This window comes from Chiloscyllium plagiosum, unplaced genomic scaffold (genome assembly GCF_037043375.1).
Source record: "Chiloscyllium plagiosum isolate Xiang-an unplaced genomic scaffold, Cpla_swu_hap1 HiC_scaffold_5, whole genome shotgun sequence".
In the NCBI taxonomy this organism is placed as follows: Eukaryota; Metazoa; Chordata; class Chondrichthyes; order Orectolobiformes; family Hemiscylliidae; genus Chiloscyllium; species Chiloscyllium plagiosum.
In genome coordinates, this window is record NW_028270143.1 from 21,002,539 (window position 1) to 21,024,752 (window position 22,214).

The following is a 22,214-nucleotide window of genomic DNA, read 5'->3' on the forward strand; positions in this document are numbered from 1 at the left end:
AGCACACTAGCTTTCGGAGTGACACTCCTTCATCAGGTGATAGTGGAGGGCTCAATTGTAACACAATCGTAACCGCGTTACAATTGAGCCCTATAACCTGGTGTTGTGTGATTTTTAACTTTGTACACCCCAGTCCAACACTGGCATCTCCAAATCAAGTTTAAAACAGACATTTGATATTTCTCACAATTAACATAATTAACCAAACTTTCTAAATCGCAACTCAAATATGAAGTTAGAAGGTTACCTATTAGAATGTGAAAGATGGCAGCCACAGTACCAGCTGTGATCATGCACAGGACAGCCTTGATTCTATCTCGCCGACTGTGAACAAATACTAGTCCCACGTTCTTAAAGTCACTCATTGGTCCAGTGAAGAACTTCATGAGGGAGTACGCCAGCCCATAGCTAGCAAGCATCTCAATGGCATCATCTTTAACAGCTGCTATACCCCTGTTTAGTGCCTATTCCGAAATAACAGAAGATGAGAAAGAAGCAGTTAGTGTGAAATCCATAAAGTGAGCCTTCAATGTCAATTCAATAGATTTTAACGTGATCTTACTTTGAGCGTGAACAACCTCACAACATTAAGAGTCCCTGTGGTATGGTGACCCAGGAGAGTTTACTTTCAAATCAGTTTTGCACAAGACATTCAACTTGCTTGTCAAGAATGAGCCAACCCAAGAGTCAGCTTTCAAACGTGCTGCGAATAACTTGTCACAATAGTGAGAAAAGCCTCAAAATAGCCTCCAATGTAATAGTAACAGATCCTTAGTTTCACAAAGAAGTATTATATCTTAACTTCCACACAATGCAATTTGTGACTTGTAAAATACCATGCTGCAACTCATTCAAGCATAAGCTCTTCATCTGATGCTGCCTGACCTGCTGTGCTTTTCCAGCGCCACATTCGACTCTGATCTCCAGCATCTGCAGTCCTCACTTTCTCCTGCTGCAGCTAATTGTTTTGTAATTTTACGCACTACAAGTTCACGGACAAATCCTGAACCTTTTGGTTGAGTATGCTTACAATTAGACATTTGAAGATAGATTTCCAGCTTTAGTTGAGCATCAAAACAGAGCTTGAAAAAGCTGGTTGTCTGCTTTTCCTGTGGACAGGGATAATTACTAAGTCAGACTTCAATTGATGTGGAGGTGCTGGTGTTTGACTGGGGTGGACAAAGTTAAAAATCACAACACCAGGTTATAGTCCAAATAGGTTTATTTGGAAGCAAGAGCTTTCGGAGCGCTCTGAAAGCTAGCACATCCAAATAAGTCTGTTGGACTAGAACCTGATGCTGAGAGATTTCAAACTTCAATTGGCAACTTATATTACTGATGCACCATTCCCACCCAAATGCAAGACACAGTGTCTCTGCCCTTCAAACACGTGAGCTAGCATTGAAAGTGCAGGAAGTCAGTGTGCAGTTCCACTGATAAAACCAATGAGTGGGACAAGCTTTATAAAGACCACAATTAACCTCAAGGCCAATGGCTGCCAATACTTACAGTCTTAATACAAGTCTTCCCTTACCTCTTACTAGAGGTTTCTAGCTTATATTAAGGACAGCTGTGGAATCAACTATGCAACTGGGAAGTTCAATCTTGCCATGTACAAAGTTACTGACTTCTTTACTGACCTAAACATCTTCAATATTTGTGATTTTTTTGAGAAGATTTGTAGCTCACGTTGAGGTTCTGGTTGTAAGTTTACTCGCTGAGCTGCATCGGAAAAACAAGCCGAAAACTAGCCACCAGGATACATGAACAGCAACTAGCCGCCAAAAGATATGACCCAATATCACACTAGTATCCTTACATACAGACGAAGGAGGACACCACTTTGATTGGGACAACACACCCATCATAGGACAAGCTGAATTCCTAGAGGCCAGGCATTCTAACCAGAACTCCAACAATCAACACATCAATTTGGACCCCATCTACCATCCTGATAAGAACTGGAAATGACATCACCCACCTCAAGAAACCAAGCCACATAAATGAAAGTGGGACATAACACCAGCATTTCACTGGAGACTCACTGGTTATGTTAGTTAGTATGGTGACGAAACATCTGAAAACAAACCTTCCAGCCCTGCGAGCAAACTTAAAACCAAATCTTCAATATACATGGAAAGTCTGAGGAGAAGTAGCACCATAAGTCATAATGTGGTACATGTTATACATGTTTTCCTACATGAAACTGATAACCAAGAAATTCAATTTGAGCAAATTCAAACAAACAGTTAGTAAAAGACCGTGCAGAGACTGGAGACAATGGTGAGCTGCCTTCTTGAACTGCTGCAGTCTTTGGAACCCACAGTATTGTAAGTCACAAACCAAAAAGAGTGCTCATGTAACATTCAAAATTACTGCAAGAGAGGATCAAGGCTGGTTCAGAGCAGCTGGGTGAGGGTACACTTTTTATTGGAAATAAACATCTTCCATGTCATTGCTCAGAGCTATAGACGTGGTCAAGGGGTAATGGGTGGTGAGCCAGTTGTTTTGAAATCTAAACTCATGCCCAGTGTTTAGGCTATTGAGCAAAATACCATGTGAAATTAGTTGTTAAAACAAAATTATTTCCTTATGTGCTATATTGCATTTATTCTCAAAGTAATCAATGTAAAATGTTGAGAGTATGGTGCTGGGAAAGCACAGCAGGTCTGAGGAGCAGACAATCAAGGTTTCGGGAAAATGTAAAATAGTCATGCTGTACAGAAGCTTGACCTCCTACACTAAATTTGATCTTAAAAAAATCCAATCCTTCCAGTGTTTAAACAGGCCATTCTGAAGAACACCCCACCCAGACCCATTCCCCTAACCTTGCATTTCCCATACCTAAAGCACCTAAACAACACATCCCTGAACAAAAATGGGCAATTTAGCATGACCAACCCACCTAACTTACATATCTTTGGATTGAGAGAGTAAACCAGAGCACCTGGCAGAAACTCACACAGACACAGAACATGCAAACTCAACACTAACAGACACCCAAGGGTGGAAATGAACCCAGGCGCTGAGAGACTAGATATTAACACAGTGATTTTTGGATGTTTCTGCAAATACCACAGCATGGATTCTGGGTAATCCAAAATGGAGAATGGCTAAAATTGTGGCTGTAAGAGCTGCTGTTTTGAGGTACTTTAGGTGGAGCTGGTTTACTTCAATTCCAGGAACTTTAATTACTGTTTTATAAGTTGTTGCATTGTTTTGGAACTTTTGGGGGAAAAAAAATGATCAAAACAACGGCACTTTAAAAGAGACAGATTGCGCGAGACAGCGCGCAACTGCAGTCTGACACACTGAATCTGTACAGCTACTGTCTATGCTGTTTGAGTTCAAGTAATTCTGGACATTGGAGTGAGTCGAAGAAAAATTCGGAAACAGTGAAAAATCACAGCTGACCTTGGAAGAATTTGTGGGGGAGCCCACAGCACAGGAACAGATAAGTGCTTAGTTTGTAAGTGTAACCTTGTTGTTCTTTTTCATTGTAAATCAAAAATAGTGATTAGAGAGGGTTCTTTTTGATTATGTTTTATTGAGATCTGTCTCGATTAAAGTTTAAAAATTGAAAACACAAGTACTAAAGTTAGCATGGAGCAGTAAGACCATGCTATTTTCTGGATCTACAGATTGTTAAGGTGTAAAGATGGCCTTTAGTAGAGTGATGTGCTCTTCCTATCGAGTATGGGAGATCAGGGAGAATCTCAAATGTTACTGATGATTATGTCTGCAGTTATTGTGTTTGGTTGCGAATCCAATCAGATCGCATGCATCAGTTGGAGTGGCAGTTAGAGGCAGTGAGGAATTTACAGGAGTAGGGGTGTGATGGATGGCAGTTATAGGAAGGGAGAAAAGCCACAATACACACACAGTCAGGTAGAGGGGTTAACTCCACTAGAGGTAGGCAGGTAGTGCAGGAGTCTCCTGTGGCTATCCCCATCTCAAACAAGTATGCTGTTTTGGAAATTTGGAGGATGATGGCTCTCTCAGGGAAACATAGCACAAACAGCAAGTTTCTGATACCGAGACTAGCTCTAACGTAACGAGGAATACGTCAAGTTCCATGCGATCAATTGTGACAGGGGACTCTCCAGTCAGAGGTACGAACAAACGTTTCAGCAGCCAACAGTGAGAAATTCTCCCTGGTGCCAGGATCAAGGATATCATGGAGAGAATGCAGAATATTCTCAAAAAGGGGAGTGGGACCAGCAGGAGGTCGATGGACACATTGGAACCAGAAACATGGGAGGAAAAAAGGATAAGATTCTTTGAAGGGAGAATACAGGAAATTAGACAAGAATTAAAAAAAAAAAGGAGGTCCTCGAGGGTAGTAATATCTGAATTATTCTTGGTGCCATAAGCTAGTGAGCGTAGGAATAGGAAGATAGAGCAGATGAATGCATGGCCGAGGAGCTGGTGCAGGGGAGAAGGATTCACATTTCTGGATCATTGGAATCTCTTCTGGGGTCGACCTGTATAAGGAGGACAGATTGCACTGGAACTGAAAGGGGACTAATGTATTGGCAGGGAGATTCGCGTGAGTGCTCAGGAGGATTTAAACTAGTGAGGTGGGAGGGTGGAACCCAGGGAAAGAACAGTTGGGAAAGGGAGTGAGTCAAACAAACAGGTCAGGGCAGGCAGGAACAAAGTAGAGAACCAGGTAGGACTATAAATTAAACTGCATTTACTTCAATGCAAGAGGCCTGACAGGAAGGCAGTTGAGCTCAGGGCATGGTTAGGAACATGGCATTGGGCTACCATAGCGATTACGGAGATATGGCTCAGGAATGGAAAGGACTGGCACTTTAATGTTCTGGGATACAAATGCTATAGGAAAGATAAAAAAGAGAGGTGAGAGAGGAGGGGGGAGTGGCATTTTGATAAAGGATTACATTACAGTTGTACGGAGGGAGAATATTCCTGGGAATACATGTCGGCAAGTTTATTTGGCTGGAACTGAGAAATAAAGGGATAATCACCTCAGTATTGTAGTATAGACCCCCCTCCCCCCAATAGTCAGCAGAAAATTGAGAAACAAATTTGTAAGGAGATTGCAGTCATCTGTAAGGATAATAGGGTGGTTATGGTAGGTGATTTTAACTTCCCAAATATAGACTGGGACTACCATAGTGTTAAGGGGTTAGATGGAGAGGAATGTGTTAAGTGTGTACAAGAAAAAATTCTGATTCAGTTTGTGGATGTACCTACTAGAGAAGGTGCAAAACTTGACCCAGTCTTGGGAAATAAGACAAGGCAGGTGACTGAGGTGTGAGTGGGGGAGCACTTTGGGGCCAGTGACCATAACTCTATTAGCTTTAAAATAGTGCTGGAAAAGGATAGACCAGATCTAAAAGTTGAAGTTCTAAATTGAAGACCTGAATGTTCCTGTTCGTGTGAAAGGCAAGGCTGGTACATGGTAGGGAATCCTGGATGACTAGAGAAACTGAGGATTTGGTCACGAGAAAGAAGGAAGCATATGTCAGGAGTAGACAGCAAAGATCGAGTGAATACTCAGAAAAGTATAAGGTTGTCAGAGTATACTAGACAGAAAAATCAGGAATGCAAACAAAAAAGGGACACGAGATAGCATTGCCAAGTACGGCTAAGGAGAATCCAAAGGGATTTTATTAACATATTAAGGATTGTGGCATCTTGAAAATTGTCCATATTACGAAATTGTGGTGCTGGATGTCTTAAAATGAATAAAGGTGGATAAATCCTCAAGATCTGCTCAGGCATTCCCAAGAACTCTGTGGGAAGCTAGGGAAATGATTGCTGGGCCCCTTGCTGAGGTATTGGGATCATGGATAGTCACAGGTGAGGTGCTGGAAGACGGGAGGTTGGCTAATGTGTTGTCACTGTTTAAGGAAATGCCAGAGAACTACAGACATGGTAAGTCAGACATTGGTGGTGAGCAAGCGGTCGGAGGGAATCGTGAGGGATAGGATTTACATATGTTTGGATGGGCAAGGACTGATTAGGGATTGTCAACATGGTTTTGTGCATGGGAAATCATGTCTCACTAACCTGATTAAGCTTTTTAAAGTAATGAAGAGGATTGATGAGGGCAGAGCAGTAGATGTGATCTATGTGGACTTCAGTAAGGCATTCGACAAGGTACCTCACAGTATACTGTAGTAAGGTTAGATCACATGGAACATAGGGAGAACTAGCCATTTGGATACAGAACTGGCTTAAAAAGGTAGACAACAGACGGTAGTGGAGGAGGGTTGTTTTTCAGATTGGAGGCCTGTGACCAGTGGTGTGCCACAAGAATTGGGGCTGAGTCCACTACTTTTCATTATTTATGCTCACATCCAAATCATTTATACAAGAGGTATAGTTAGAAAGTTTGCAGATGACAAAATTGGGGTGGTGTAGTGGACAGTGAAGGTGGTTACCTCAGAGTATATCAGGATCTTGATCAGATGGGCAAATGGGCCAAGGAGTGGCAAATGCAGTTTAATTTAGATAAATGTGAAGTGCTGCATTTGGAAAGGCAAAACAGGGCAGGACTTAGACACTTCATGGGAATGTCCTGGGAAGAGTTGCTGAACAAAAAGACCTTGGAGTGCATTTCACAGTTCCTTGAAATTAGAGTCACAGGTAGATAGGATAGTGAAAATGGCATTCCTTTCCTTTATTGGTCACAGTATCGAGTATAGGAGTTGGGAGATCATGTTGTGGCTGTACAGGACACTGTTGGAATATTGCGTGCAATTCTGGTCTCTTTCCTATCGGGAGGACGTTGTGAAACTTGAAAGAGTTCAGAAAAGATTTACAAGGATGTTGCCAGGGTTGGAGGGTTTGAGAAATAGGGAGAGGCTCAATAGGCTGCGGCTGTTATCCCTAGAACAGAGGCAGAGGGATGACCTTATAGAGTTTTATAACATCATGAAGGGCATGGATAGGATAAATAGACAGACAGTTTTTTCTCTGGGTTGGAGGAGTCCAGAACTAGAGGGCATAGGTTTAGAGTGAGAGGAGAAAGAGTTAAAAAAGGACTTAAGGGGTAATTGTTTCATGCAGCATGTGGTGCATGTATGGAATGAGCTGCCAGAGGAAGTGGAGGGGCTGGTACAATGACAACATTTAAAAAGGATAGGAAAAGTTTAGAGGGATACAGACCAAATGCTGACAAATGGGAATAAATGAGTTGAGGACATCTGGTCCACATTGATGAATTGGACCAAAGGGTCTGTTTCCATGTTGTACATCTCTATGACTAAGGAACCTGCACTAGTACAGACAAATCAAATTGATCTCATCTGTAGGCCCATTTGCCAAAGAGTATGTTGAGGACAGTTTCTTAGAACAATGAATTCTGGAACCAAGGAACCTGCTAGTTTTGATCTGGTAATGCGTAATGAAATGAAGTTAAGTAATGATCTCAACAGAAGAGAAGTGATCTTCTTGTTAAGAGCGATCATAATTTGTTAGAATTTCACTTTCAGTTTGAATGAAAATTGTAGGTTGGAAACTCAAAAAACTTAATTTAAATAAAGGCAGGGCATCTAAACAGAGTTTGCTATAGTAGAATGGAAAAGTAGATTCAAAAGTAAGATGGTAGGGTGCAGTAACATATTTACGAAGATCATAGAATCCCTACACAGTGTGGAAAGAAGCCCATTTGGCCCATTGTATCTGTACCAACCCTCTGATGAGCATCCCACCCAGACCCAGCTCCCCCACCATAATCTCGTAGCCCTGAGTTTATCATGGCTAACCCATCCAGCCTGCACATCCCTGGACACTAAAGAGCAATTTACCACAGCCAATCCACCTAATCTGCTCATCTTTGGACAGTGGGACTGCTAACCATTGAACCATCAGCAAAAATATATTCCATTGTGAAAGGAAAGACTTTGAGAAGGTTACACCATTTGTGGCTACTTCAAGAGGTTAAGGAAGTATCCGTCAAAAGTTGTACAATGCTGCAGGAGTCATCCACAGATTCGGTCAATAAGCACATTGACCTGGACCCAATATACCGGCCACTGCAATGGACAGCTGGAACTGACAACCGGAAGCGGCAGATTCAAACCACTACAAATGCTGGAGGAAAGATCACAGAAGCGCTTCACAGGAGGCTCCCAAGCACTTAGGATGTCACCTAGACAGGGGACGAAACGTATGCAACACAAATTCCCAGCTCGGCGAACAGAACCACAACAACTGGACCATTAATTAATGGGAACATCTTTTCCTTAATCAAAGCAAAATATTACAGATAACAAGAGCTATATTGAATTCAATATTAACTTTCTTTCCCCACTGCCAAATGTGTTGAATTTCTCCAGCATAGTTTTCATTGCAGCTTTTCACAATCTTGGACCCCTCTATCAAAATCTCCTTTACTCCAAAAGCAACAACTCCAATTTCTCCAACTTTAATGAATTTTGCAATGTGGTAAATCTCCCATGCACCATTTCCAGCAGCTTCAAGTCTATAGAATGCTGGCCAGAATATTTAGACCAGAACTTAAACAATGTTCAGTATAACTTCCTAGCTTTTGAAATTGATGCCTTTATTTATGAAACCCATGATTTCTTATGATTTGTTAAATACCTTCAAAAATCTATGCACATGAATTCCTAGGTCCCTGACCCTAAAATGAAACACAAATAGTGCTAAAACCAAAGAAGGAATAAAACTCTTAAAATGCATTCAGGAGAATAAACTTTGGACATTACATAGCAAATTCAATGAGCAAGACAATATTGAACTTTATGAAATGAAGCTCACATTGAAGCAGTATCAGCAGAAGAGCAATTGGGTCATATTTTAAATTTGTCCATGGAATGTGTATGTCACTGGTTGGGCCAATATTTTCTGCCCATCCCAAGTTGCCTTTGAGAAAACGGTGAGCTGCCTTCTTGAACTGCTGCTGTCTATTTACTGTAGGTAGACTGACAAAGCAGTTAGGGAGGGAGTTCCAGGATTTTAACCCACTGACACTGAAGAAGTGGTGACATATTTCCCAGTCAGGATGGTGAATGGCTTGCAGAGAAATTTGCAGTGATGACATTCCTATGTATCTGCTGCCCTTGTCCTTCTAGATGTAGCGATTTATGGATTTGGAACTGTGGTCTAAGTAGTTTTGGTGAATTTCTGCAATGCATCTTGTAGATGGTACATGCTGCTACTGAGTGTCAGCGGTGGAGGGAGTGAGCATTGCTGTGGTGCCAATCAAGTGCACTGCTTTGTCCTGAATGGCGTCATGCTTCTGGAGTGCTGTTGGAGGTAAATACATCCAGGCAAGTGGGAAGTATCACACTCCTGCCCAATGCCTTTTTGATGGCAGACAGGCTGGAGAGTCAGAAGGTGAATTATTCACTGCAGGATTCATAGCCATGACCTGTTCTTGTAGCCATTGCTTATATAGCTAGTCCAGTTTAGTTTCTGATCAATAATAATCCCCATGTTGTTAATAAAGAGTATTCAGTAATCATAATATCATTGAATGTCAAGAGCCAATGGTTGGATTCTCTCATTGGATACCACCATTGCCTTGCACTATGGGGCACGAAAATCACTTTCCACTTGTCAACCCAAATCTGGATATTGTCAGATCTTGCTAGATTTGGGCATGAAATGTTTTAGTATCTAAGTCATGAATAATGTTTAACATTGTGCAATCATCATATTTGTGAGTTATTGAAAGGGACAAAGACAGACCAGATTAGATTAGATTACTTACCGTGTGGAAACAGGCCCTTCGGCCCAACAAGTCCACACCGACCCGCCGAAGCGTAACCCACAGAGACCCATTCCCCTACATTTACCCCTTCACCTAACACTACGGGCAATTTAGCATGGCCAATTCACCTAACCTGCACATTTTTGGATTGTGGGAGGAAACCGGAGCACCCGGAGGAAACCCATGCAGACACAGGGAGAATGTGCAAACCCCACACAGAGAGTTGCCTGAGGCGGGAATTGAACCCGGATCTCTGGCGCTGTGAGGCAGCAGTGCTAACCACTGTGCCACCATGCCGCCCACCAATAGTAACGTTTTTAGTTTGTCAAAAAGGACATGGAAACAGTTATCAGAAATAAACACATTTCGCAGCAGTCGAGGGGATAGGATTCCAAAAAAGAATTTTTTTCCAAAAATGAAAAAAAAAAGAGTGCGAAACTCCCAAATCTTAACCCACTAGACTGGATGTCAAGAAACAACAGTAAGGGAAGACAAGAAAATAAACTTATATAAGAAACTGCAATCATAGTACTGCAAAAGTCTGAGGTAAAAAAAGTGCAGGGGTAAAAGTGAAAATGAAAACAAAAAGTGAGGATTAACAGGAATAAAATAGCATAGGCCCTGACTGTCCATCTTCCAGGCCTCTCTGGCTACCAGTTCTCTAGTAGCATGCCCGTAATGTCATTTTTTTTTTTAAAAGAAAGGGAGAAAGACAAAGTGAATACTTACAAGCCAATCAGCTTAACCTCAGTGATGATTATAGAAAAAGAAAAAGGGGGGTCTGGGGGACAGTACAAAAATCAACATTCAGATATAGAGACAGAGACAGAGACAGAGACAGAGACAGAGACAGAGACAGAGACAGAGACAGAGACAGAGACAGAGACAGAGACAGAGACAGAGACAGAGACAGAGACAGTCAGCATGGATTCATTAAGGGATGGTCATAGAAGCAAAAGGTAACATCTGGGGAAGGCAAGTGAGTCCACAAATAAATAGCAGGATACGGAGGAGTACAGCTGGGTTTTGGTGTACATTTTCACAGATTCTTGAAAGTGGGAGGACAGGGAGACAAGGTGGCTAAAGGCTGCATATTAGGTTACTTCTCTATTAGTCAAGGCTAGAATATAAAAACAAATTATGATCAAACGGTATTAAACAATATTATCTTGAGTATTGTGTGGGGTTCTGGGCACTTTATTAGGACGGGTGTGATCACATAAGAAATTGATAATTTTGGCTTGGAGGAAAGATTGGATAGCTACCATAACTACCCAGCTACAGACCAAGAGCAGAAATATGGAATTAGGTTGGATAAATCTTCTGCAGCCGGTAGTGTATAGACTTTTCTATTTCTAGATAGATGCTGCTTGTCTTCCTCAATATTTCTTGCATTTTCTGTTTTTATTTAACCTAAATACCAGGCTTGGCTTTAGAAAGCAAAATGTTATTTTCCTCCAAGGTCCCTTGATCTCTAGATCTCTATTCTCTAATCCATGTATCTACCAAAGTATTGCTTGTGCATACTTTCTTCATTGCAGAATTGATTTCAGTACGCAGATTTGTTCCATACCAAGACAATTCTACTTCTGTAGAGATATTGGATACATTTTAGAATAAGGTTACATGATATTCTTTTAAATCCATTCACTGAATCTGGGTCTCATTATTGTCTCGTCTATCCCGATTTGACCTGAAGGTACTGCTCAGCCATCTTTCCGGAGTATATTTAATTGATCTTTAGGCCACTTCAAAAGAATAACCATGCCCTGAGTTCATCTGCCTTCCCTCTTGCATTGAAATAAATGCAGTTTAAATTTATCACTCCTACCTTGTTCTTCGCTTTGTCCCTGCCTGTCCTGACTGTTTGACTCACTCCCTTTCCCAACTGTACCAGTCTCAGATTGATCTCTTTCCTCACTATCTCCCTGGGTCCCACCCCTGCCTTAAATTGTTTAAATCCTCCTGAGCAGTTCTAGCAAATCCTCCTGCCAGTATATTAGTCCCCTTCCAATTTAGGTGCAATCTGTCCTTCTTGTACAGGTCACTTCTACCCCAGAGGAGATTCCAATGATTCAAAAATGTGAATCCTTCCCCCATACACCAGCTTCTCAGCCATGCATTCATCTGCTCTATCCTCCTATTTCTGCCCTCACTAGCTCACAGCACCAGGAGTTCCTTTTTAAAATTCCTGCCTAACTCTCTATATACTCCCTTCAGAATCTTATCCTTATCCCTTCCTATGTTATTGGTACCAACCTGTACAATGACCTCCTGCTGGTCCCTCTCCCCCTTGAGAACATTTTGCACCCTCTGTTCCTGGCACCAGGGAAGCAACACACCATTCAGAATTTTCACTGCTGGCCACAGAAGTGTCTGTCTGTGCCTTGGACTGGAGAGTCCCCTAACACAATTGATCTCTTGGAACCTGACGTACTCGTCATTACATTACAGTCAGTCAGTCAGTCAGTCAGTCTCGAACTTGGCTGTTCGTACTACATTCCCCTGAGAATCCATCACCCCCCTACATTTTCCAAAACAGCATACCTGTTTGAAATGGGGACAGCCACAGAAGACTCCTGCACTACCTGCCTACCTCTCTTACCTTTCCTGGAGTTAACCCATCTACCCGACTGTATCTGAGACTTCCCCCCCCCCCTCCCTATAACTGCCATCCATCACATCCCCTTGCTCTTGTACATTCCTCATATTCTGGCTATTGAGGGAGTGCAGCGTAGGTTCACGAGGTCAATTCCTGGAATGGCAGGACTACCTTATACTGAAAGACTGGAGCGACTGGGCTGGTATACCCTTGAGTTTAGAAGACAGAAGGGATCTGATTGAGACGCATAAGATTATTAAAGGATTGGACACTTTGGAGGCAGGAAACATGTTTCCGCTCTTGAGTGAACCAGAGGACACAGCTTAAAAATACGGGGTAGACCATTTAGGACAGAGATGAGCAGAAACTTCTTCACCAAGAAAGTGGTGGCTGTCTGGAATGCTCTGCCCAGAGGGCAGTGGAGGCCAAGTCTCTGGATTCATTTAAGAAAGAGTTGGATAGAGCTCTCAAGGATAGTGGAATCAAGGGTTATGGAGATAAGGCAGGAACAGGATACTGATTAAGGATGATCAGCCATGATCATAATGAATGGTGGTGCAGGCTCGAAGGGCAGAATGGCCTACACCTACACTTATTGTCTATTGTCATTGCCTCTAACTATCACTCCAATCGATTCATTCAGTCTGGTAGGATTCACAACCAATGGCATTTATTGCAGATATAATCCTCAGTAACAATGTAAACTCTCCCCAAACTCCCATCTGACAAGAAGGGCATATCACTCTGCCATTTTTGCTTCTTCCAATTTACAGACCCAGAAAATAGCATTCTTATTCTGTTACAAAACACTGCTCCAGGCTAACTTTAAAGTTTAATACTTATGGCTTATATTTTTATCAGGAGCCATATCTGAATAAAACATATAAATCAACAAAGAACCCACTCTACTCACTACTGTAGACTTAATGCAAGGTCACACTTAAAAATACTCACTTATCTGTTACTGTGCTGTGACCTCTCCCAAACAGACTTCTCCAAGAAGAGTTGTGAATTTCATTGTTTCTTAATTTTCGCAGATGCATTCCCACGTCCAGCAATACAGGAATTCAAACAGCAAAGCAATAACTGCACAGGTTCACTACTCGGTCAGTTAGCAATGTGGGTTTCTTTCTTTCTCTCTCCTGCACTGACCTCACCACGTGCTTCCTTTGACTATTTCTCTCCCTTTTAAAAGTGCTGTTGTTTTGACTTTTTTCTCCAAAGTTCCAAAACAATGCAACAGCATATAAAACAGGAATTGTTGCTCCTGGAATTCGAGGAAATCACCTCCAACACCTAAAATACCTCAAAGGATCAGCAGTTACGGCCAGAAATTTTCTGATCCTCCATCTCTAGATTTATTTCATCAATAGAGTTTAGGTTCTCTAGCTGCCATGGCAAGATTAGATGAGATTAAATTCCCTACAGTGAGGAAACAGGCCCTTCGGCCCAACAAGTCCACACTGACCCTCCGAAGAGTAACCCACCCAGACCCATTTCCCTCTGACTAATGCACCTAACACTACGGGCAATTTAGCATGGCTAATTCACCAAACCTGCACATCTTTGGACTGTGGGAGGAAACCGGAGCACCCGGAAGAAACCCACGCAGACACAGGGAGAATGTGCAAATTCCACACAGACACCCACGGTTGGAATCGAACCTGGGGCCCTGGTGTTGTGAGGCAGCAGTGCTAACCAGAGCCACTGTGCCACAACTTGGAATTCACAATATTCATATGCAAAACTGATGAGAGAGATAAAACAATGCTTCGAAATCTACAATTGTCCCATTCAAAGCACTGGGAACTAGGTTGGGTCAGGCACAGATCATTAAAGGGTTACAGAAAGCAAGATTAGCAAATACACATGGATGCACTTCACAGCTCAATAATCACTGATCGTTTAAAGCTAACTTCAAACTCTTTGTAAATTCACAAAATAAAGTGTACACACCAGCTGCACTGTCGTCTCTTGACTAACCATCAATTAAACACCTTTCTTTCTTAAAGCAGGGAGTTCTTTAACCCAAATAATTGATGTAGCTTCCCCATCATAAAAACAATGGACGATCAAATGGCACACACACAAACAAAATCAAACAAACAAACGACACCAAAAAGGTTTAAACCTTATGTATTTGTGACAAATACAATTAATAAAATCTTTCTGTATGAAAGTTTGATATAAACAAAGCAGGCGTGAGACCTTGACAGAGACAAAAACCTTCTCTGTACACCCAGATTTTCAGTACAGTGCAACGAGCACCACCATTAATGGAGCCAAAATTGCGCCGGCAGCAAACACTTGTAGTATAAGCCACACCAGTGAAGGTGTGACACGTGCACAGGAAACACTAGCCAGAAGTATATAGAGGTACAACCTCAATCCAGATCTTCTGGCCCAAAAGTAAGGACACTACCACTACACTATTAGACCCCAACATGTAAACACCAACATTAATTGCATGCTGCCTGAACTGCTGTGCTCTTCCAGCACCACTAATCCAGAACCAACATTACTTGTTGAGAGTTTGAAATCAATAGTGCACCTTGGGCTCAAATGTTCCTGCTAACATACACTCAAGCTTGTACAACTGAACAGCAAACTCCACCAATGCTAATTAAATACTTTTTAGGTTAGTTGCTGATTGACTAACTTATTTTGGCCACTGCTACAAGTGTAGCAGTGTTGATAAGGGTCTAGAATGTTCTAAGTTGCTAAAGTCCATAGGGAGGGGTGTGGCAGATATTCAAGGACTTTGTCCTGATATACACACATTTTTATGAACGTATATTCCTCAGAAACGGATGCAGTATTATGCAAACTCCTCGAGCTATCGGAGATGGAGAAAAGAGCACAGTCAACAACAAACAAAACATACTGCAGGAAGAGGGTGGAGGAAGTGTTCTCAGCAGGAAGCTGGCAACCTCACACCGCTGGCTGTGAAAAGGAACAAGTCAACAAATATTTACATTTCCAGTTCTGTCTCTTAATTCTGACAGCAAGACGCCATATTTACAGATTTCAAACTAATCTATAGAGTTTATTAACAAAATTAGCTGATTCTCTTGGAAATTGAACTTTTAAATCCTATTGACTAAAGAATTGGATTTGTTCTTGAGGTAAAGTAATTGCAGGAAGCTTTCATATTATCGAAAGTGGAAGTATCTTATTTTCTGGCAATTTATAACATTATCAGCTATAGGACCTGGCAAATACTATAGCACATGAACTTGTTCTGCTTCGGATTTAATTTTGAAGCAATTCTGTAGGCAAGAAACTGTTTCCTCTATGAATTCCAATATTGTTAGAACCTTCTGACTTCAAATCTGTTACAAAGTTTTTTCTATTTCTCCTTAAAGTAGTGATTAAGACGTTTCCTTCTTAAAGTATTCTAACCTCTATCTGTTTCAAATCTGATGTTCGACAGGCTTGTCATCAGGAATACAAATTTATTTTGAATTGCTTTCTCGCTTGTTAGGATCTTTATACTCTGTTTATCCAGCAGTCTTAGTCACCATTGAACTGTAGAAAATTCTTTGAATAATGATTTCAATTACATTTATTGGTTATCCTGTGGTGATTTACTATTCCCATCCCTGGATTTTATTCCCTTATAAAGCATTTGTATTTTTTGAATCATTTACTTTACTAAAAATTCTTTACTACAGCAATAGCCTTCTGATAAATCTTTTGAAATTTTTAAAATATTTCCAAGCTTGTAAATTCTGTCAAATATTTCACTCCAGTTTTAGAAATCAAAATGGAGGGTTACTGCTTTTTTTGGGAGATGTATCTTGCCTTTTTGAACATAGTTAAGGGTTCACTCCATTCATCCTTCTTGTTTGGGCAAGTGTACCATTTTCCTGACAAGGTGTACTTTTCAGTGTGCATTTTCTTCTGCAGCGGACTTTAAATTTTTTTTTCCATAATACACCCCACTTTCCAATATATTCCCTATTTTTGTGTCTTATGGGAATCTGCACTGGTGCACTGGTCAGGCAAGTTCTTCACTTCCCCCTTCCCCCCACCCCACCCCGAGGTCTAACTTACTGCTAGACTGCCAATGCTCAATTGCACCTCAACAAGTGCCAGACTCAGGAGTTGGGAGGTCATGTTGAGGCTCTACAGGACATTAATTAAGCAACTTTAGGAATACTGCATGTAATTCTGGTCTCCCCTGCTATAGAGAGGATGTTGTGAAACTTGAAAGGGTTTGGAAATGATTTACAAGGATGTTGCCAGGGTTGGAGGATTTGAGCTCCAGGGAGAGGCTGAATAGGCTGGGGCAGTTTTCCCTGGAGCGCCAGAGGCTGAAGGTGACCTTATAGAGGTTTATAAAATCAAGAGGCGCATTGATAGTGTGAATAGCCAAAATCTTTTTCCCCAGGGTAGGGGAGTCCAAAACTAGAGGGCATATGTGTAAGGTGAAAGGGGAAAGATTTAAAAGGGACCTGATGGACAATGTTTTCATGCAGAGGGTGGTGCGTGTACGAAATGAGCTGCCAGAGGAAGTGGTGGAGGCTGGTACAATTACAACATTTAGAAGGCGGCATGGTGGCACAGTGGTTAGCACTGCTGCCTCACAGCGCCAGAGACCCAGGTTCAATTCCCGCCTCAGGCGACTGACTGTGTGGAGTTTGCACGTTCTCCCCGTGTCTGCGTGGGTTTGCTCCCACAGTCCAAAGATGTGCAGGCCAGGTGAATTGGCCATGCTAAATTGTCTGTAGTGTTAGGTGAGGGGTAAATGTAGGGGTATGGGTGGATTGCGCTTCGGCGGGTCGGTGTGGACTTGTTGGGTCGAAGGGCCTGTTTCCACACTGTAATCTAATCTAATGCATCTGGATGGGTATATGAATAGGAATCCCAGAGGGATATGGACCAAATGCTGGCAAACGCGTCTAGATTAATATAGGATATCTGGACAAGTTGGACCGAAGAGTCTGTTTCCATGTTGTACAGCTCTATGACTGCCCATATGTGTATATCCGTTGCCCTCACAGCTTTTTGTCCTCCTTTTCACAGGTCTGACTGCCTTTCAACCTCTAGCTACTAACCATTCCAGTATGCACCAGTCTTCAGATTTTTAGAGAGAAAGAAAGGATCAGTTCAGGCATGTTGTAAAACACCTCTGGGTCTTGAAGCCAGCCTTCATAGCTCAAAAGTGGGGAAGCTATGACAGCAGTACAAGAGGCCACTGAGAGCCTGTGCTGAGATTTCTTTTTAAGTAATCTGTTCAGAGATATTGCTACCCACCTCTGGAACAGGTAAGACACAAATGTAGGCCTCTTGGCTCAGAGGTAGGGACACCACCTCTGAGGCCACTACAAGCCTGTGCTGACTGGCAATTATGGTGCAATTAGGCAAAAATTTAGGATGCAGGGGATGGGAAAGGAAACTGCAGAGGATGGGGACAATTGAAATGTAGAGCTTATTCAAGGAACAGCTACTGCGGGTCCTTGATAAGTATATACCTAGCAGGCAGGGAGGTGGTTGTCGAGAGAGGGAACCATGGTTTACTAAAGAAGTTGAAGCTCTTATCAAGAGAAAGGAGAAGGCTTATGTGAGGATGAGGCGTGAAGGCTCAGTTAGGCAGCTTGAGAGTTATAAATGCTAGCCAGAAAAGATCAAAAGAGCCAGGAGGGGCATGAGAAGTTGTTAGCGGATAGGATCAAGGAAAACTCAAAGATCTTCTACAGGTATATCAGGAATAAACCTGAAGAAGGAGATGGCACGGGGCAGGGTGACAGTCACATGGACACACAAGATGGCCGCTGAGCCATCAGTTGGCCACTTGACACTAAGATGGCCACTGGACCACAATATGGAGGGACACAGCAGAGCAAATACAGACACTGCCTGGGGCCACCAGAATGCCAGCACAATGCACTCACAACCTAGTTAATTAGTTTAAGGCAGGTGGGGGAAGAGATTATGAGTAACATACCCTGGCCGCTGAAGTGTGTGGGTCCAACCAACACCTTTGATAGAAATGCTAAAAGCTTGATATGGACTCAATACTAAATGCTAATAGCCAGGGCTGCAGTAATCATCCTTCTCAGGAAGAGCGATTGAAACTGGCAATGTCTGCATTGAAACTAACAACGAACCGTGCTGAAATTAACAAAGGCTGTGCTGGAACTAAATGACTATATGAAAACGATCAATGATTAGCATAAACAAATCATGTAACAAAGACAATAATCTCATCATGACCTATTGTATCACAAGATGTACAAGAGTATCTTGACACATGCTCTGGGTCGAGAGAAGAATCACAGTTGACCACCGTGCCGTTGGAGTCTCTCTCTCTTCCCCACCCCCCCCCCCACCCCCTGGAGCTTCCGGCAATAAACACTGTCATTGAACCCCGATTCCGAGACCGGTGATTTTCCCCCTAACAAAACAAATGACTAGAGTAAGATTAGGGCCAAAGACAGTAGCAGGAAGTTGTGTGTGGCATCTGAGGACACGGGGAAGCGCTTACTGAATACTTTTTGTCAGTATTCACATTGGAAAAGGGCAGTGTTAGTGAGAATACGGAGATACAGATTATTAGATTAGATGGGATTGCGGTTGACAGAGGAGGTTTTAGCAATTTTGAAGGACCTGAAAATAGATTACGTCCCCTGGGCAGATGGGATTTACCCTCAGATTCTCTGGGAGGCCAGGGAGATTGTAGAGCCTTTTGGCTTTTATTGTCTACAGGAATAGTGGCAGAGACCGGAAGTTAGCAAATGTTGTTCCCTTGTTTAAAGAGGAGAGTCGGGACAACCCTGATAATTATAGGCCAGTGAGCCTTACTTCAGTTGTGGGCAAGGTGCTGGAAAAAGGTTAGAACAGATAGGATTTATAATCATCTGGAAAGGAATAATTTAATTAGGGATAGTCAACATTGTTTGTGAAGGGTAGGTCGTGCCTAACTAACCTTATTCAGCTCTTCGAGAAGGTGACAAAACAGGTGGATGAGGGTGAAGTGGTTGCTGCGGTGTATATGGATTTCAGTAAGGCTCCCCATGGTAGGTTATTGCACAAAATACAGAGTTTCGGGATGCAGGGTGATTTAGCGGTTTGGATCAGAAATTGGCTGGCTGAAAGACAGAGGGTGGTGGCTGAAGGGAAATGTTCAACTGGAGGCTCAGTTACCTGTGGTGTACAGCAAAGATCTTTTTGGGGCCACTGCTGTCATTTTTATAAATGATCTGGACGTAGAAGGATAGGTTAGTAAATTTGCAGATGACACTGAAGGTCATTGGAGTTGCGGATAGTGAAGGATGTTGTGGATTACAGAGGGACCTAGATAGGCTGCAGAGCTGGAATGAGAGGTGGCAAATGAAGTTTGAGGTAGTTCACTTCAGAAGTAATAACAGGAATGCAGAGTACTGGGCAAATGGTAAAATTCTTGGCAATGTAGATGAACAGAGATCTGTGTCCAGGTGCATAAGTCCCTGAAAGTTGCCACCCAGGTTAACAGGGTTAAGATGGCATATGGTGTGTTGGCATTTATTGGTAGAGGGATTGAGTTTCAGAGCCACAAAATTATGCTTCAGCTGTACAGTTCTGGTCACCGCATTATAGGAAGGATGTGGAAGCTTTGGCAAAGGATTCAGAGGAGATTTACTCGGATGTTGCCTGGAATGGAGGGAAGGTCTTAAAGGGAAGGCTGAGGGAAAGGAGGCTGTTTTTGTTGGAGAGAAGGTTGAGAGATGACTTAATCGAGACGTACAAGATAATCAGAGTTAGATATTTTGCCTAGTGAGAGCCTCTTTCCTCGGATGGTGATCGCTAACATGAGGGGAAATAGTTTTAATTTGAGAGGTGATAGATTTAGGACAGATATCAGCGGTAGTTTCTTTACTCAGTAGTAGGGGCGTGGAATGGCCTGTCTGCAACAGTAGTAATTTGCCAACATTAAGGCCATTTAAATGGGCATTGGATAACTTTGGAATGGTGTAGGTTGGATGGGCAGATTAATTTCACAGGTTGGCACAACATCGAGGGCCAAAGGGCCTGTACTGCGCTGTAACATTCTATGTTCTAGCTGTTTATAGACTTGCAGCTGCTGAATGATTTGCTGCTTGCCTTTTAAAACAAAGCTAGAAATAAATGTTGGAGAAAGTCAGCAGACCTAGCAGCATCTCTGGAATCAATGGGTGTTGGGGCACAATGTTTCTGCTGGTTGTGCCCTAACACCCATTGTCTGACAGATAGGAAGACAGCTGTGTCAGTCGTCTCAGCTCCAGGACATCGCTGCAGGAGTTCCTCAGGGTAGTGTCCTAGGAGAAAGTGAGGTCTGCAGATGCTGGAGTTCAGAGCTGGAAATGTGTTGCTGGAAAAGCGCAGCAGGTCAGGCAGCATCCAGGGAACAGGAGAATCGACGTTTCGGGCATAAGCTCTTCTTCAGGAATGGTGTAGGTTGGATGGGCAGATTAATTTCACAGTGTCCTAGGCCCAACCATCCTCAGCTACTTTGATGAACTTTCCTGCACAAGTGAATGTCAGAAGTGGAGATGTTTGGCAATGATTGCCTCATGTTCAGCCACCATTCACGACTCCTCAGATACATGTTCAAATGCAACAAGACTGGATAATATCCAGCCTTTGACTGAAAAGGGGCAAGTAACATTTGCACCACAATCTAACACCTCCCCTTGACAATATTGAATGCCCCACTATCAATACTCTGTTGTGGGTTACTATTGACCAGGACTCACCATAAACACTGTGGCTACAAAAGCAGGGAAGAGACTGGAAAATACCACGCAAGTAACTCATCTCATGACTCCCCAAAGCCCAACCACAATCTATGAGGTACAAGTCAGGAATGTAATGGAATAATTCCCACTTGCCTAGATGGATGCGGCTTCAATAACACTCAAAAAGCTTGACACCATCCAGGACAGAGCAGCCCGCTTGACTGGCCCATAACCACAAGTATTCAATCCCTCCACCACAGATGCACAGTACCAGCAGTGTGTACTATCTACAAGATCCACTATAGAAATTCATGAAAAAGATCCAACAGCACCTTCCAAACCCAAAACCATTTCTATCTAGAAGAAAAAAGACAGCAGGTACATGGGAATACCACAACCTGCAAGTCTCCCTCCAAGGCACTCATCATCTTGACTTGAAAATATATTACCGTTCCTTCACTGTCACTGGGTCAAAGTTCTGGGATTTCCTAAGGACATGGTTGGTTGATCTACAGCATGCGGACTACAATGGTTCAAGAAGGCAGCTCACCATCACCTTCTCAAGGGGGATCTAGGGCTTAGAGAAAAAAAATGATAGCCAGCCAGCAATACCCAGTCCCATGAATGAATTAAGTCGTCTTAATGTTTTGAGTCTGGTAATGATCTTCAGAACTAAAAAGTGTTGGGTATTAATTTTGGCATAAGCAGATGGTATAAGGTCCAATGCAAAATATCACTTTCTCCTAGATACTCTCAGTTCTAAAGAAGGGTCACCGGCCTTGAAATGTGAACTCTGTTTTCTCCCCATAAATGCTGCCAGAACTTCAGAGTTTATCCAGCAATATCTGTTTGTTTCATATTTTCCACACCTGCAGTTCTGTGTTAAAGCACAAATAGGAGTGTGTAAACTTAAAATCATGCAGTAAGTTTTTCAAGTTATTGAAATCAATGGAGAACTTGAAGCTGTAAAGTGTCTAAGTGGAAATTTAAGTGTTCCTCAAGACTGCACTGCACATAATTTTCAGTTTCAAATTGCCAGCATCCACAGGATTTAGCTTTTATTTGAATACTTAAAGTAGATAGTCTTTTTTTTTGGTTTCTTTCTCTTTGGATTCTTGTTTTCGATGTTGGCTCCTTCAGGTCTTTACACCAGTGTCCACCGCTGCCAGTGTTTTTACAACAGTAAGGAGATGCCTACCAA

General features: G+C 42.4%; 1 protein-coding gene across 2 annotated transcripts in view; it reads right to left on the reverse strand.

Moving 5' to 3' along the window:
• Positions 1–22,214, reverse strand: part of LOC122549740 (progressive ankylosis protein homolog B-like) — a 117,723-nt gene that overhangs the window by 84,820 nt on the left and 10,689 nt on the right. For both annotated transcript variants that reach the window (XM_043689675.2, XM_043689673.2), the window contains exon 2: positions 248–464. In XM_043689675.2, coding sequence (XP_043545610.1) covers positions 248–464 — 217 coding nt within the window. The remainder of the gene's footprint in view (positions 1–247; positions 465–22,214) is intronic.